This window comes from Erinaceus europaeus, chromosome 2 (assembly GCF_950295315.1).
Source record: "Erinaceus europaeus chromosome 2, mEriEur2.1, whole genome shotgun sequence".
NCBI lineage: Eukaryota > Metazoa > Chordata > Mammalia > Eulipotyphla > Erinaceidae > Erinaceus > Erinaceus europaeus.
The window spans coordinates 108,509,624-108,525,722 of NC_080163.1; the positions used below are offsets into that span (position 1 = coordinate 108,509,624).

The following is a 16,099-nucleotide window of genomic DNA, read 5'->3' on the forward strand; positions in this document are numbered from 1 at the left end:
TTATTATTATTATTATTTACTTTTTATTTATAAAAAGGAAACATTGACAAAACCATAGGATAAGAGGGGTACAACTCCACACAATTCCCACCACCAGATCTCCATATCCCATCCCCTCCCCTGATTGCTTTCCTATTCTTTAACCCTCTGGGAGTATGGACCCAAGGTCATTGTGGGATGCAGAAGGTGGAAGGTATGGCTTCTGTAATTGCTTCCCCACTGAATGGGCGTTGACTGGTCGATCCATACTCCCAGCCTGTCTCTCTCTTTCCCTAGTGGGGTGGGATTCTGGAGAAGCGGAGCTCCAGGACACATTGGTGGGGTCATCTGTCCAGGGAAGTCTGGTCTGGCCAGAGTTTTCTTCCTTTAAAAAAAACTTATGGGCGTCGGGCGGTGGCGCAGTGGGTTAAGCGCATGTGGCGCAAAGCGCAGGAACCGGCGTAAGGATCTCGGTTCGAGCCCCCGGCTCCCCACCTGCAGGGGAGTCGCTTCACAGGCGGTGAAGCAGGTCTGCAGGTGTCTGTCTTTCTCTCCTCCTCTCTGTCTTCCCCTCCTCTCTCCATTTCTCTCTGTCCTATCCAACAACGAATTGCGTCAACAAGGGCAATAATAATAACCACAACAAAGCTACAACAAGGGCAACAAAAGGAGGAAAAAAAAAATGGCCTCCAGGAGTGGTGGATTCATGGTGCAGGCACCGAGCCCAGCAATAACCCTGGAGGAGGAAAAAAAAAAAACTTATTTATTTCATTATAATTAAAGAAGGAGAGAGAGAGAGAGGAGAATGCTGCTCAGCTCTGGCTTATGATGATGCTAGAGACTGAACCTGGGACCTCATAGCTTCAGTCATGAAAATCTTTTGCAGAACCATTGTGCTGTTTCCCCAGTGTTAACCAGATTTTTCTAGAAAGATCTAGGTTTTCAGGATATAGTTGATCTATTTCTCCTCCTTCTTTTTTTTTAATCACTGATACTTCACCACTCCACACCAACTTTTTCAGATAGAGAGCAGACAGATAGAGACAGAGAAAAAGACTATAACACTGAAGTTCCCTTAGTGAGCCAGGCTTAAACCTGGTTATGTTCATTACAAAGAAAGTACACTATCCAAGTAAGCTATCTTACCATATCCCCTTCCCATACACACACACACACACACACACACACACACACACACACACACGATCTTTGTCAGAACTTAACTCTTCATAGTATAACAAAACTAGTGACAGTATATGTAAACAAGCAGGCAGGGTTGAAGAGTGCTTGGGGGGCCAGTTGGTGGCGCACCTGGTTGAGCGCACACATTACAGTGCACAAGGACCCAGGTTCAAGCCCCTGGTCCTCACCTGCAGGGGAAAGCTTTGCGAGTGGTGAAGCAGGACTGCAGGTGTCTCTTTTTCTCTCTAACACCCTCTTCTCTCTTGATTTCTGGCTGTCTCTATCCAATAAATAAATATTATTTTAAAAAATTATAAAAAAAAAAGAATGGTTGGGATTTAAGGTTAGTCCCCAATTTGCCAACCCTTTGTATAGCTCTATAGTCCATGTGTCCCTCCTTCCATAGTAAAAATTTAATTTGATAATGCATTAATTTTTTTATGTATTGATGGATGGATTAAAAAGATAAGATGTAGGATAAAGTAAGTGTAGCAAAATATTAATCCTAGTATCTAGTCAGTAGACATGTGGGTATTCACTTATATAAATCCAAGTATTATTTGAAAACTTTCATAATTAAATGTTGGAAAAGAAAATTGATAGGTACAAACTATATATGGAAACAAATATACACTTTAGGGAGACATATTTAGAAATCTATCTACATAGACAGGGATACACACACAAACACATACACACACACACAAACATGTGACAAGTTGGCTGTAAGGAAGCATCTTCTGTTACTACATCAGGAACCACCTATAAGAAGGGTGAATGAGGGGTGAGGCAGTGGCACATCCAATAAAGGGTACACATTACCATGTGAAAGGATCCGGGTTCAAGTCCCCCATCCTCACCTGCAGGGGGAAGCTTCACAAGTGACAAAGTAGTGCTACAGGTTTCTCTCTTTCTCTCTCCCTCTCTCCTCCCTTCTTTTTCAATTTCTCTCTCTCACTATCGAAGAAAAAAGAGAAAGAAAGAAAGAAAGAAAGAAAGGAAGGAAGGAAGGAAGAAAGAAAGAAAGAGAAGGCAGGCAGACTGACTGTCAGAAGCAGTGGATTTATCATACAGGCACTGAGCTCCAGTGATAACCCTGGTGGGGAAAAACAGTTGTGAATGCTATGGGTTGTAAGAGAAGCTGATAAAAATGCCTCTCAACATACAACTGGTATTTGTTGTCTGAGCTGCCTCTTTCTCACCTCCATTGCCTTTGTAGTTTTCAGGAAAGTGGACTCTCTCTCAGAAGATATCTCCCTGGCCCAGGCCAAGTATGACAAGAAGCTTGTGTCTATGCAGGAGAATCTCCAGGGTCTGGGTACGTGTCTGGTGTCCAGGTATGGTACTAACAGTGATGAAAGAACAGCACTAATGGGGGTGGGGTAAGGGTCCCTCTCATGCCATGTACTTGCCATGTTGTGGCACCCTGACCTCAGTGTCCTGCCTCCCTGTCCAGGTGAATCATTCATCCAGTTAGTGCTACTACTGTCAGATTCACCAGGACTGGGTACGGGTGGGCTGTGGGGATTGAGGTGGTGGTGGTAGGGTCTATGCACATTCTAGATCTAGAAACTAAAGAGAGAGAAGGGAGTCAAAGACAGTCCATTCCCAGATCACCTTCCTTATCTGAAATATTTTTAAAGGCATATTTACTTTTTTTTTTTTTTCTTATCAGAGCACTGCTCAGTTCTGGCTCATGGTGGTACTAGGGACTGAACCTGGAAGCTTTGCATAATCATTATGCTATTTTCCCCACTGTAAAATGAAGTCCTTCCAATGTCTCTGCTATAAAGCATGTGCACTTCATGCTGCTATTCCCCTCTAGCTTAAACAAAGACAGTCTCATTCTGTCTTTGCTTTGAAGGCAACCATAGGAGCTATCATAGAAGGAATTAGAGGTGGTCTGCTCAGATGCAAAGCAGATGTCCCAGTCAGCCCCCATCCCAATAGCTGATTGACACTAGAGAAGCCAATTCTCCTTTCTAACAGGTCACAGAAAGAGAGCAGTCCCTGCACCAACTTTTCCACTAGTTCACTGTAAGAGGTTTGAATCTGATAATAGACAGATACTTGGAAAAAATTTAAATGCATAGATGGGAGGTTCTTGACAATCTCAGAAAAAGTATAAGGATTGCTCTTTTTAAATTTATACTTTTTAATGTGTGTGAGACAGATTGAGAGACACCAGAGGGAGCAGGTGGTGGCACAACTGATTGAGCACATATGTCACAATGCACAAGGACCCAAGTTTGAGCCCCCAGTCCCCACCTGCAGGGGGAAAGTTTTTTGAGTAGTGGAGCAGGGCTGCAGGTGTCTCTGTCTCTCTCCCTATCACCTCCTTCCCTCTTGATTTCTGGCTGTCTCCATGTAATAAATAAATAAAGATAATTTAAAAAATTTTTAAGAAACTGGGTGGTGGTGCACCTTGTTGAGCGCACACATTATATAGTGCACAAGGACCCAGGTTTGTGAGTGGTAAAGCCGGGCTGCAGGTGTCTCTCTGTCTGTCTCTCTATCGCCCCCTTCCCTCTTGATTTCTGGCTGTCTCTATCCAATAAATAAATAAATAAATAGAATGAAAAAAAGAAATGTGTTCTACCAGGGGACTAGCTAAAAAAAAAAAATTTTTTTTTTAAAGAGAGAGAGACCAGCGTACACTCTGTCATATGCAGGGCTGGGGCATGTATGCTACCTGTTGAACCACCTCTTGGGGGCTTTTTGGGGTGTGTGTGTGTGTGTGTGTGTGTGTGTGTTTTGAAGGTTTATTTATGTTTATGAGAGAGAAGCCAGAGTATACCATTCACACACACTAAAAAGCTCCCAGAAGGTGGCTGAGGATTGATCCTGGGCCCTCAGACATACAAGTCTTGTGCTTATATTTTTGGGTCTATATTTCCTGCTTCAGAAAAGTTATAAAGATATTTTCACCCTAACTTGGTGATGAGATGGAGAGAATGTTCTAATCCCTCCATGTTGGATCATAGTAAAGGCATCTGGCAAAAGCAAAATTTCATAGAGATTCTAGCCAGGCTTTCCCTCTTAGGGTTTCACAGCAGGATTTAGCAAAGAAAAGGGATCACCTGCCAATTCATTACATTCCGAAATATTTTTTAAATTTTTTAATATTTATTTATTTATTTATTTTCCCTTTTGTTGCCTTTGTTGTTTTTTATTGTTGTTGTAGTTATTATCATTGTTGTTATTGATGTCGTCATTGTTAGATAGGACAGAGAGAAATGGAGAGAGGAGGAGAAGACAGGGGAAGAGAAAGATAGACACCTGCAGACCTGCTTCACCACCTGTGAAGCGACCCTCCTGCAGGTGGGGAGCTGGCGGCTCGAACCAGGATCCTTACTCTGGTCCTTGTGCTTCACGCCACACACACTTAACCCGCTGTGCTATCGCCCAACTGTCACATTACGAAATATTTTATGCCACCCCTTGTTTTATTTTGAACTAGAGTGGTGCTTAGCTCTGGCTTATAGTAGTTTTGGGGATTGAGCCTGGGACCTCCAGTGCTATAGGCATGAAAATTTATTGCTTTACCAACTGTGCTATTTCCTTGGCTCTAAAATATTTTATCAAAGGAAGCAACCTTTGGGATCCAGGAAGTGACTGTATTGATAGAGAATAGAACTTACTAGCCTAAGCCCCTGGATTTGATTCCCTGGAACTGCAAACGCTAGAGTGATACTCTGTCTCCGTCTCTTTCATTCATAAAAAAGAAAAAATAAATAGGAAAAGCTATCAGGGGAAGGGATGAGATACAGAGGTCTGGTGGTGGGGACTGTGTAGAGTTGCACCCCTCTTTTCCTATGGTTTTGTCAGTGTTTCCTTTTTATAAGTTTTTTTTTTTAATCCACAAAAAAAAAGTTAAAAAAAAAAGGTGCTAGAAGCTATATCCTTCAGCAGTTAACTCAAAATTGTTGCCCCATTCTCCTAAAGATCTGAAAGTCCCGGACAATTGCTCTTTCTGTCACGAGGCTGGGCAGCTTGGGCAAGAGATCAGAAAACTGCAGGAGGAGCTGGAGGGAATTCAGAAGATGCTTCTGTCCCAGGAGGTACAGCTGGACCAGACGTCTCAAACTCACGAACTGCTCTCCACCACCAGCAGTCGGATCTCCCAGGAAATGGGCAGTTGCTCCTTCTCCATCCATCAGGTCAACCAGTCTGTAGGGCTCTTCCTGGGCCAGGTGAGAGGATGGCAGGCTACCACAGCTGGCCTGGACCTCTCTCTGAAGGACCTGGCCCAGGAGTGCTACAATGTCAAGGCTGCCTTGCAACAGATCAATTTCACATCAGGGCAGACTTCTGAGTGGATTCATAGCATCCGGCGGAAGACGGATGAGGAGACGCTGACCCTGCAGAAGATGGTCACCGACTGGCAAAATTATAGTCGGCTCTTCAGCAGCCTGCGTTCCACCTCAGCCAAGACAGGAGAAGCGGTCAAAGGCATCCAGGCCACCCTGGGCGCCGCCTCGCAGCGCATCAGTCAGAACGCTGAAAGCATGCATGACTTGGTGCTGCAGGTGATGGGCCTGCAGCTACAGCTGGACAACGTCTCATCCTTCCTGGACGACCATGAGGAGAACATGCACGACCTGCAGTACCACACCCGCTATGCCCACAACCGCACAGCAGAGAGGTTCGAGACACTGGAGGGCCGCATGGCCTCACATGAGATTGAGATCAGCACCATCTTCACCAACATCAACGCCACTGACAGCCACGTGCACAGCATGCTCAAGTATCTGGATGATGTGAGGCTCTCGTGCACCCTGGGCTTCCACACGCACGCCGAGGAGCTCTACTACCTGAACAAGTCTGTGTCCCTCATGCTGGGCACCACTGAGTTGCTCCGGCAGCGTTCTGGCCTGCTCAGCGCCCAGCTGGACTTTGATGTGCGCAACCTCTCCATGGTCATGGAAGAGATGAAGGCTGTGGACGTGAAGCATGGGGACATCCTTCGCAATGTTACCATCGTCCGAGGTAAGAACTAGGTCCGGGTGTGCTGCGCCAGAGTTCCTGACAGGTGCCCTGCTGCCGGGGGTTGACTCTGAATCACTTCTGCCTGATGATGGACTCCTCCCTAGAAACCCTCATTGATTGCCTGGTCCCTGGAAGGCACTCGGGGAACATTTGCTCATTGAACTCGGGAGTGAGTGAGAGCAGCTGAGGGCAAGCCAGAGGGTGATTCAGTTTGCAGACTTATCCTATAGCCTCCCCCACCCCCCACTCCCTGACTTCATGTTATATCTGAAGTTTTCAGGGAGTTTACATGGTGAAAGGGAAAGAGAGAATGTTTCAAGGCCCAGAAATTAGCGTATGCACCTCATTAAGCCTGAAAGAGTCTGGATGAGAGCGCCAGCACCACCTGGGAGCACCATGGATGGCACCAAGGGGTGGTGGAACAGAGCTCTGTATTCTCTCCTTTTTCTCTGTCTCTCTAAGAAATAAATACTGAGAGAATTGACCCGAGGAGGCCACTCAGTGATGACATTGCACCTGTACCAGACCCTTGGTTCATACCTTAGCCACATTCAAAAGGTGAGAGAGCTCATTGGGTCAGGCTTGTGCCTTGTCATGTCTGAGGCACTGACCTGGATTCTCACACCACTTAGGACATGCTGCAGAACCTGATTAGCAGGTTTGTGTTGCTTGCAAAGGCTATCAACCACTCTGTCTCACCTTGACGTCCAATTACTGTCCCTCGGGCACCAGACGATGAAATGAATACCATCCAACACTCTGCTTAGCTTCTCTGTCCTATAGTTCTTCCCACAAAGGTACACACACAATTTCCTTTTGTCCTGAATGTTTTCCTTGTCCTTGGTAGCCCCGAACTCCAGTCCTAGTGAGTCTGCTAGAAACCCCACTCAGCCTCTTAGCCCAAGAGCCTCTGCTCATCAGCTCTGCCTAAACCATTTTCCAATTATCAAATGCCTTGAGAGGAAAACATGACCAAGTACAGGCTTGCTTCCTCTAGGAATCGCTTCTCCTTGGAATTTTTGGCTCTTGATCTTTTCAAAGTCTTCATAAGAATATTTTGGCATTTAACCTAATGATTCTGGTTGTGTAATTACTAGTATCTCTTTTTAAAAAGGCTGATTTCTCTCTGTCTCTCTGCCTCTCTGCCCCCCCCCGTGTGTGTGTGTGTGTGTGTGTGTGTGTGTGTGTGAACACCAGAGCATCACTTTGACATTTGCAGTGCCAGGGATGGAACTCAGGTCCCCATATTTGTAAGTGCTATTCTCTGCCACTGCATACCTCCCAGGCTTCAGATAATTAGTTTCTTACAGACAAGCCCATCATAGACAGGAGGGGAGGACAAACAGGAGGACTGAGAGTGCCTAACCTAGGCCAATAGTCTCACTGAATGGAGGGACACCTAGCATCCAAAGAGTACAAAGACTTACCCAACCACCAATTGATTAAAACCAGAGCAGGGACTCAAATCCAAGTCCCCTGAATTTCAGGCCAATATCCCTTCTGCTTCTGTGCCCTTCTTCCCTTTGCTTCTATGGACAGTGAGATGGATTCTCCTACCCTTTCCATCCTCCCTCCCCAGGTGGGTAGTGGGGGTGTCTAAAGACTAGATTCTCCTGCTCACTCTTGGTCTCCTGTTTCGGTTGCAGGCTAGGAGCAGACCACCTACTCATCCCAGACGTGTAGTCAGTGTGACTCTGCCCTAATAGGCTGGGGTGGCCTAATTACAGCCTCTGGCTTCCTGAGTCATCTTCTCAGGGTTTGGGGGTTGCTCTGTGCCTCTGCCCAGCCCTGCCCCTCACCCACTACTCCCCACCTCTCCTCCTTTGTCTTACATGTCCGCTGGCTGTATGGAGTACCTCTACATAGCCCCTCCTCTGCTGTTTTTTCCCACAGTTGCCAAGATCTTTTTAAAAATTTATTATCCAGAGGGAGAGAGAAAGAATGTGAACCCTAGCATATGAAGTACCAGAGATTTAACCTGGAACCTCATGCAGACAAGTCCTTCTCTATAACACTGAGCCACTTCCTGGACCCCTAAGCCCAAGATCTTGATGTGGATTGTGTGGGGGCTCCCCATCCTGATGTGTTTCTTGGTCAATTTCTGTCCACATCCCTTCCTTCTGTGCTAACCACTGAACCACTCCAGCTGACTTCTTCTCTGACCAGACCCAGGTCTCCGAAGCCCTCCTGGCTTGGAATATGTGACTCATGGTCTGAGAGCCACAGGCTTTGCTCTGCTCACGCAAGCATACAGACCTACATACAGACCCCATCCTTTCTCTGTTAGGACCCTGCCCCTTTGGGCAGCATCAAACAGAAGGCCCTGGCAGGGGGACAACAGGACAGAGGACTGGGCAGAGAAAGCCTCAGCAGTTGTAATCTCAGGACCTTTCAGGCCTGGCTTACAATTCATCCTCCAGCCTCACTGAGGAGATGAGTTGTGACTGCCTGGTAAGGTACCTTTTCTGTGAAATGGGATGACTCCTCATTATAGGAGGCGGAGAGTGAGCAAACAGCTACCCATGGCCCTCTTCTCACTTCCCTGCCCCTAGCTCTCTGAACACACATTGTGGGATCATCCCTGAGTCCCGGGCAGAGAGGAAGGCCTCTCTGGAGTGTCGGCTGCCCAGGAGGTTAGATGGAGCTGGTGAGGTCATTCAGGCTGCAACCTGGGCTGGATGGGGGTTCTCAGAAGTAGAGTCAGCAAAGTCAGGTGGCCCGGGGTGTGGAGGGTGGGGTAACACTTTCCTCGGTCTCCTTCCACTCATGCTAGGGAGTGGGATGATTAGTGTCAACTAGGTATCACTGCTGTGGCCAGGAGTGTGGCTTGGCAGCAGAGCATAGGACTTGCATGTATGATGCTTCTGGTTCAGTTCCCAGCACCACTTATGTCAGATGTGAGCATTGCTATGATCTCGCTCTTTCTGTCATGAAGTGAATAAATTAAAGAAGAAGAAGAAGAAGAATGGGGGAAATCATTTGACAGATTAAATATCATGACTGCATGGAGAGGGAGAAGAAGCTTTATTTTATTTTTTTCAGAGTTGGTTTTGAGGTTTGACCAGGAGGCAAAGGCAAAGCAATATAAACAAAGTCCTGTGGTCCAGGAGGCAGTGAAGCAGGTAAAGCACTGGAGTTTCAAGCATGAGGCCCCAAGTTCAATCCCTGGCAGCACATGTACCAGAGTGACATCTGGTTCTTTCTCTCTCTTCTTCTATTTTTCTTTTTAGTAAATAAATAAAATCTTAGAGAGAGAGAGAGAGAGAAAGTCCTGATTCACTGTTTTCTCTGCCCCCTCCTCCTAGTGTCAATTTCTCTTTCTCCAGGCTAGTCTCAGGAGAAGAGAAAGGTGTGTTCTATCAACGTGCCACCATGACCAATCTGTGGGGATCTAGCATATTGGCTGGATAAGAAAATACAGCTTTTGAATTCAAGGGATGCCATCTATGAGGTAGAAACAAGCTTAGGTGTAAGGGAATGGAAATGATGAGGTGAAAACTCCTCTTAAGGCTTTCACTGAAGCCAGGGAGGTGGCTCAGTGGCAAAGCAAAGGACTTGCACAAACTAGGCCCCAGTTGCAATCCCCAGTGCTGCTGCACATGCTGAAATTCAGCAGTACTCTGGTCTCTCTGTCTCTTTCACAAAAAATAACTAAATCTTAAGGACCTGGAGATTGTGCTCCTGCTTGAGCACACATGTTACCATGCTCAAGGACCTGGGTTCCAGCCCTTGGTCCCCACCTGCAGAGGGGAAGCTTCATGAGTGGTGAAGTAGTGCTACAGGTGTCTCTCTTTTTCCTTTTCTATTTCACCCTTTCTTCTCAGTCTCTCTCTGTCCTATCAAAAAAAGAAAGAAAAGAAAAACGAATCTTTTGAAAAAAGACATTTTAGATGAGGACCTGAGCTCCCAGTGGGTAGGGCCGTATCTGCCACTGTTCCTGTAACACCCACCTACTCTAAATGGCTGTGCTGCTTCTCCCCATCTCAGCTGGTCCTGGAACAAAGCTGGGGTACAGGCTGCATGGCCTGCCAGTCCCCAGCCAGTTCTGCCAGGGGGAGGATCTGACTGCCACACTGGGGGTTGGAGTAAGTCCTGCCTCTGGGCTGCTGGAGGCCAGGTCAGAGCTGCCACTGCCAGCTGTCCCCACCCCTGCCAGTCCAGCCTGATGACGGAATCCCAGTCTGTACTGTTGGCAGGCCACATGAGCAGAGCCACACAGGGTCCCCACCCCAGCGGAAGGTTTTCATTGGATTTGATGGAGCCAGCTGTCTGGGCTCCTAGCTGTGTCCGGGTGGGATGGCAATTCACTAACACTCTGTTTTGCTTAGAAGTATGCAGGGAGTCGGGTGGGGGGAGGTGGCATCAGCAGGGGAAAAGGACCCCAACACTCAGAATTGAACCATGGCCACTTGGAATATCTGGCATCCATTTCCTCCAAGTCCCTCTCCCCACCTTCTCCTCCCTACCCCCCGATTCTGGATTCTGTTCAGCAACTCCTGAGGATTTCAGTCACTTTCCTGGGCTCTAACTGCCTCCTCTGTGAAATGAAGGGATGGAACTGGATCTTACCTCCCTTTGAATTCTAAGTCTGTCCTATTTGGGTGGGGGTAGCATGGGGGAAGTTATATCAGAGCTCTGGAGAGCTGAATGTGACATGAGAATTCTGCCCCCAGATGCCAAAAGCAGGAGCCCAACCTCTCATGAAGAAGATGGCATGGTCAGGGTGAGTGAGCTTCCTGGAGGAGCTGTGTTTCTCTGAGCTGCCCCACTCCCTCACTCTGGGAGGTGTCTGTGACTCAAAACTCACTTCCTTGGCTTTCTTTTCTGTGTCCCCTGATTCCACCTCTGTCTCAGTCACTGGAGCAGTTGTGGGCAAAGCCTAGGGTGAGGAGGAAGTGAGCAGGGGTGAGAGCTGAGGTTAAAAATGAAATGTGGGGCCAGTAAAATAGTTCACTTGGATAGTTCAAAGGTTTTTTTTTTTTTTTTTCTGTGTGTGCCACCCAGGTTCAAGCCTGCCCCCCCACCTCATTGTAGAAACCGTCAGTGTTATGGTTTCTTTCACTTTCTCTCTATCTCAAAATAAATAAATGCCAAGAGTAAATGCTGAAGGCCAAGTGGGCCTCTAAGATAGGGCAGAAGACACTGATAGACACTGGCCCTTCCTGGAAGCTGTCCAACATTCAGTTCCTAGCTCAAGGGCCTGTGTGAGACTTTGGACAAACCCCCAGGTCAGGCTTTTGGCACTCACTGCACTAAACCTAACATCTGATGTCGACAGTTTTTATCTCCAGATTTACTCAACAGCCTACAATGGGTCTGGGGGGTCAGGTGACTCATCCCAGCTTCAAGGATAGTCAAGCTGGCCTGGAGAAGTCAAGCTGGGTCTGAACTCCTGAAGCCTACAGTTGACCTGGTCCTGCCCCTGGGATGTGTCTGTGTGTCACAACTGAGCAGTGCTCTCAACCCCTCATGCCTCACCTCTCACACTTTTCTCTCCTGCCCTAGGTGCACCTGGCCTTCCAGGACCCAGAGGACTCAAGGGAGACTCGGGCACGAAAGGACCTGTGGGAAGCCGAGGACCCAAAGGAGATCCTGGTAGCTTGGGCCCTCCTGGACCCCAGGGTCCTCAGGGGCAGCCAGGGGACCCAGGACCTGTGGGGGAAAGGGGGCCAGGGGGCCCACGAGGCTTCACAGGCCTCAAAGGCTCAAAGGGAAGCTTTGGGACTGGAGGCCCAAGAGGACAGCCAGGTCCCAAGGGGGATGTGGGGTCCCCAGGATCAGAGGGCCCTCCAGGTCCTCTAGGGCCTTCAGGGCCTCAGGGAAAACCAGGGATTGCTGGGAAGACAGGGTCACCAGGCCAGCGGGGGCCCATGGGCCTTAAGGGTGAACCAGGGATCCAGGGTCCCCCTGGACTCCCTGGGCCACCAGGTCCACCAGGAAGTTAGAGCTGCTTCAGACAAGGGCCCAGTCCTGGACAGTGCCATGCAAGAGGTTGGGAAGGGCTCAGGGCAGGGTAAGTCCCCCTGAAAGCCACACCTACAATTGTGGCCCTTTTATTTGTATAGGAGTTCCCCCAGGGCCTGCCCCTGCACCTTCCAGTTTCCCGGTAGTGACTATATCTAGAAACACACACACACACACCCCTGCTGGCCGGGGGACTGACTGGGTGTCCCTGGCTGAGCCAGAGGAGAGAGCAGGGTATCCCCCCTCTCCTATGACTGCACCTGCTGAGGAGGTGGCTATCTCGGGAGGAAGGTCTTGACTATCTCTGAATTGGCAACCAGCTCATCTCTCCAGCATCTTCACGCCCATCCCAGCTGGCAGTTTCCTGGACTCCCAGAGCTTGAAAAAGACCTGGAACAACCTTTACAGGGGAAGTGGGTCCAAATTCCAGTGACAAGAAAAATCTGGCAATTTTGTGTCTTTGCTTGTAAACCTGGGAGCTGTACCATCCGACACAGGACAGAGGGACCACTGGGGACATCATTCATGGTGCCAGTATCTCCAAGAAATTCCTCAGTTCTGCTTCTCAGAAGAAGCCAAGCAGGAATTTGTTGCATTTGCAGAGGGTCACTTTCCAAGCTGTCCAGGTTCTAGAAGATTCTAACAAAATGACACACCTGCCAGAAACTGCAGGAGTTGGGAGTGGAGGGGAGGCAGGGAGGAATGTGAAGGTACTATGATCCAGGTACCCATTCCTGAGGTAACCCCTCTATGATGACTGGTAGACCAGACTGAAAGAGGATCTCTGATTTACAGAAGAGTTCTCCCCTCCTTCAGCTGGCTCTTTTCTGGCCTGCAGCCACCAGCTGACTGAACAGCAGTGGGCCCACTGTGCCAGTACAGGGCCTGGGACTTCTCCAAACCAGCAACACAATCAGATGAGGAGGGAGGCCTTGAACGTCAACCACCAGAGGTCCGCCTTGACTGTGCGTGCTGGTAGAGGTGGGCACTGGGAAGCTCCTCGCAGCGGGGCCAAGGCCTCTCCGAAGTGAAATTTGTCATAGAGATGCCCAGCCATTACGTTCCAGCAGCCCCTCCTCCACTGGGCAAGGCGTGGAGCTCTCTGCTTTCCAACCAGACCCTGAGAACAGACTGTGACCCACCACCACCTCCTTTCTCGTACTGGATGTGTAACTGGTTTGCTCACTCGAGTTACCCCATAGCCAAGAGACTGTGCACCCATGATAATGCATGGCATTGTATCAACACCCCAGTAAAGAGTTGTTTCTAGGAGGGGTGTGTCTTCTGATCCTTTCTTCTCTACTTGGGGGGCATGATACCTCTGGAGGGGAACCAGTGGAAAAGGGATATTCCCTAGATATTCAGTCTCACTGTGGAGTCTGGCCCCTTCACTACCAGAATACAGAGCTCACCTGGGGGTCTGTGGTGGGACTGCTGGTGTCAGGAATGCGTGAGAAAGCAGGTACAGAGAACTTTATTAATCTTTTTTAAAAATTATTTTTATTCTTTTATATTATTATCTTTATTTATTGGATAGAGATGGCCAGAAATCAAGAAGGTTTGAGAGATAGAGAGGGAGAGAGAGAGACACCTGCAGCCCTGCTTCTCCACTCACAAAGCTTTCCCCCTGCAGGTGGGGACCGAGGACTCAAACCCGGGTCCTTGTGTATTGTAACATGTGCGCTTAACCAGGTGCACCACCAACCCAGCCCCTGACCTTTATTAATCTTACAGCAGAGCTCAATTGCTCTTGGGCTAAGTAAAATGAGATGGAAAATGAGGCAGTCTTGATGCTTGGTAGATACATTTTGCTTCCCCCTTCTGGGGGATGTCTGGTGAGAGCCCCTTTCCTAGCTCAGAGATAGCCCTATTCTCAGACTGCTCAGTTGAAGGCAGGATGATGAAGGAGGGTACTCTCTGGGGCATCTCAAGCTACTGTCTGTAGGAAGCCCCCACCTCTCCTCCAAGCCCCCCCCCCAATGTCAGTGCTTCTTTTTGTCCCCTCCCCCTTGACCAGCACCTTCCAGCTGCAGAAGGCCCCTGCTCAACACCAGTGCAGTCCTTGGAGAACAATCTGGTTGCTAACCCCCTAGTGAATCTGGGGTGGACACCCTGACCCAGGAGACTGTGGCCCCAGAGAGAGAGGGGTGTCCTATGGGAAAACTAAAGGCATAAGAGCCGCCATGAGCAGAACTGGCTGTGAAATCTGAGGTTGGCAATGGAAGGAAGAGGAGCCTACCAACAGCTATAAGAAAAGCAAATAATAGGGTAGGGAAAGATAGCATAATGGTTATGCAAACAGACTCTCATGCCTGAGGCTCCTAAATCCCAGGTTCAATCCCCTGCACTACCATAAGCCAGTGCTGAGCAGTGCTCTGGTGTTTCTCTCTCTGTCTCTCTTTGTCTCTCTCTCTCTCCTCTATCTCTGTGTCTCCCTCAAAAATAAAATAAATAATATAATGTATATATGAAAAGCAAATAATGAGGCCAGGTGGTGGTGCACGTGGTTGAGTGCAGATATTACTATACACAAGGACCCAGGTTTGAGCCCCCAGTCCCCATCTGCAGGAGGAAAGCTTTACAAGAGGTGAAGCAGTGTTGCAAGTGTCTCTTTTTTCTTCTCTCTCTCTCTCTCTTCCCCTTCCCTCTCAATTTCTGACCGACTCTATCACATAAATAAATAAAGATAATAAAAAAATAAAAAAGAAAAGAATGGTGGGGGTACAGCCCAGGAGGCGGGGTGGTACAGTGACTGGCATTCTGGACTTGTAAGCATGAGGTTCCAAGTTCAGTTCTTAACATTGCAAGGATTAGAATAGTGCTCTGGTTCTCATTCTCTCTTTGTGTATCATTAAAAAAAGAAAATTATAATGGAGGCATCACAATGAAACAGTGCCCTATGTACTTCATATGTACATGCTCCATGAACCCTCACAGCTATTTATAAAGTTATTACATCTACATAGCTGTCCATCAATCTAGGTGTTACATCTGTATGTCCTGTCATTGCTCTCATTTTATAGAGGGGAAAGTTGAGGTTTGGAGATCTTCATTAACTCACCCCCCCACCCAGGCACACATAATGGTTATTTTTATTTTTGTGTCTGGTGAAATGCAGCCCAGGGCACTTTGCTTAGTCTCTCTGTGTTCTCCCTTGTTATCCCAAAATGGGCATTGCAGCTGTTCCTTCCCTGCCAGGTTGGTTGCTAAGAAGATAAAAGTGACTCTCTTGGCTGGTTGCCTGGTGTGGAAGTCCTGGCTGACTTTGGCTGCCACAGCAAACAGCACAGACTAGGAGACTTTTGATTTCTCAGAGTGCTGAAGGCTGGGAAGTCTGAGATAGAGATGCCAGCTCTTCCTGCTTGTAGATGGTCACCTTCTTGCTATGACCCCACATGATAGGTAGTGAGGGAAGTGAGGGCAGAAGGAAAGGAAAGGGGGAGAGGGTGGGCTTGGAGAGAGAAGTCAGCAGGCAGAGTGCATGCCTTCCAGGCACAGGGCCCTGGGTCCAATCCCCAGGACCACAGGGAAATGCCAAAGTGACCTCCATGAATGATGAAACAGTGGTGTTTTGGTATTTCTCTCTCTCTCTCTTTCTCTCTCTGTCTCTCTCTCTGTGTGTGTGTGTGTGTGTGTCTGTGTGTGCGCGCGCAAAATATTGGGTTGTCAGAAGAACAAAAGAGTCATGAAGTTTTGCATAGGAAAACAGGAAAATTATGCCATGACTTCTCTGATAACTCAATATACAAAGAATAATGGTTCAAGAGATTTCACTGTGGTAGAGCATTGGACTTGCATGCCTGAGAGTCTGTGTTCAATCACTGACACTGTACATGCTAGAATGTTCTCTATCAATAAGTACATCTTAAAAATAGAGAGAGAACAAAAAGTAGGCCAGGGAGTCACCTTAGTAGTAATGTACATGAATCAGAATCTGTATCCGATCCCTGACATTGCAAAAAAGTAAAAAAAAAAAAAAAAAAAA

General features: G+C 47.9%; 1 protein-coding gene across 3 annotated transcripts in view; it reads left to right on the forward strand.

Annotated features, from left to right (window-relative positions):
• The window catches only part of SCARA3 (scavenger receptor class A member 3), a 35,814-nt gene extending 22,428 nt beyond the window's left edge, over window positions 1–13,386 (forward strand). For all 3 annotated transcript variants that reach the window (XM_060184880.1, XM_060184881.1, XM_016185629.2), the window contains 3 exons: window positions 2,381–2,479; window positions 5,107–6,150; window positions 11,656–13,386. In XM_060184880.1, the coding sequence (XP_060040863.1) occupies window positions 2,381–2,479; window positions 5,107–6,150; window positions 11,656–12,095 (1,583 nt within the window). In that variant the 3' untranslated portion in view covers window positions 12,096–13,386. The remainder of the gene's footprint in view (window positions 1–2,380; window positions 2,480–5,106; window positions 6,151–11,655) is intronic.
• The last annotated feature ends 2,713 nt before the right edge of the window (window positions 13,387–16,099 follow it).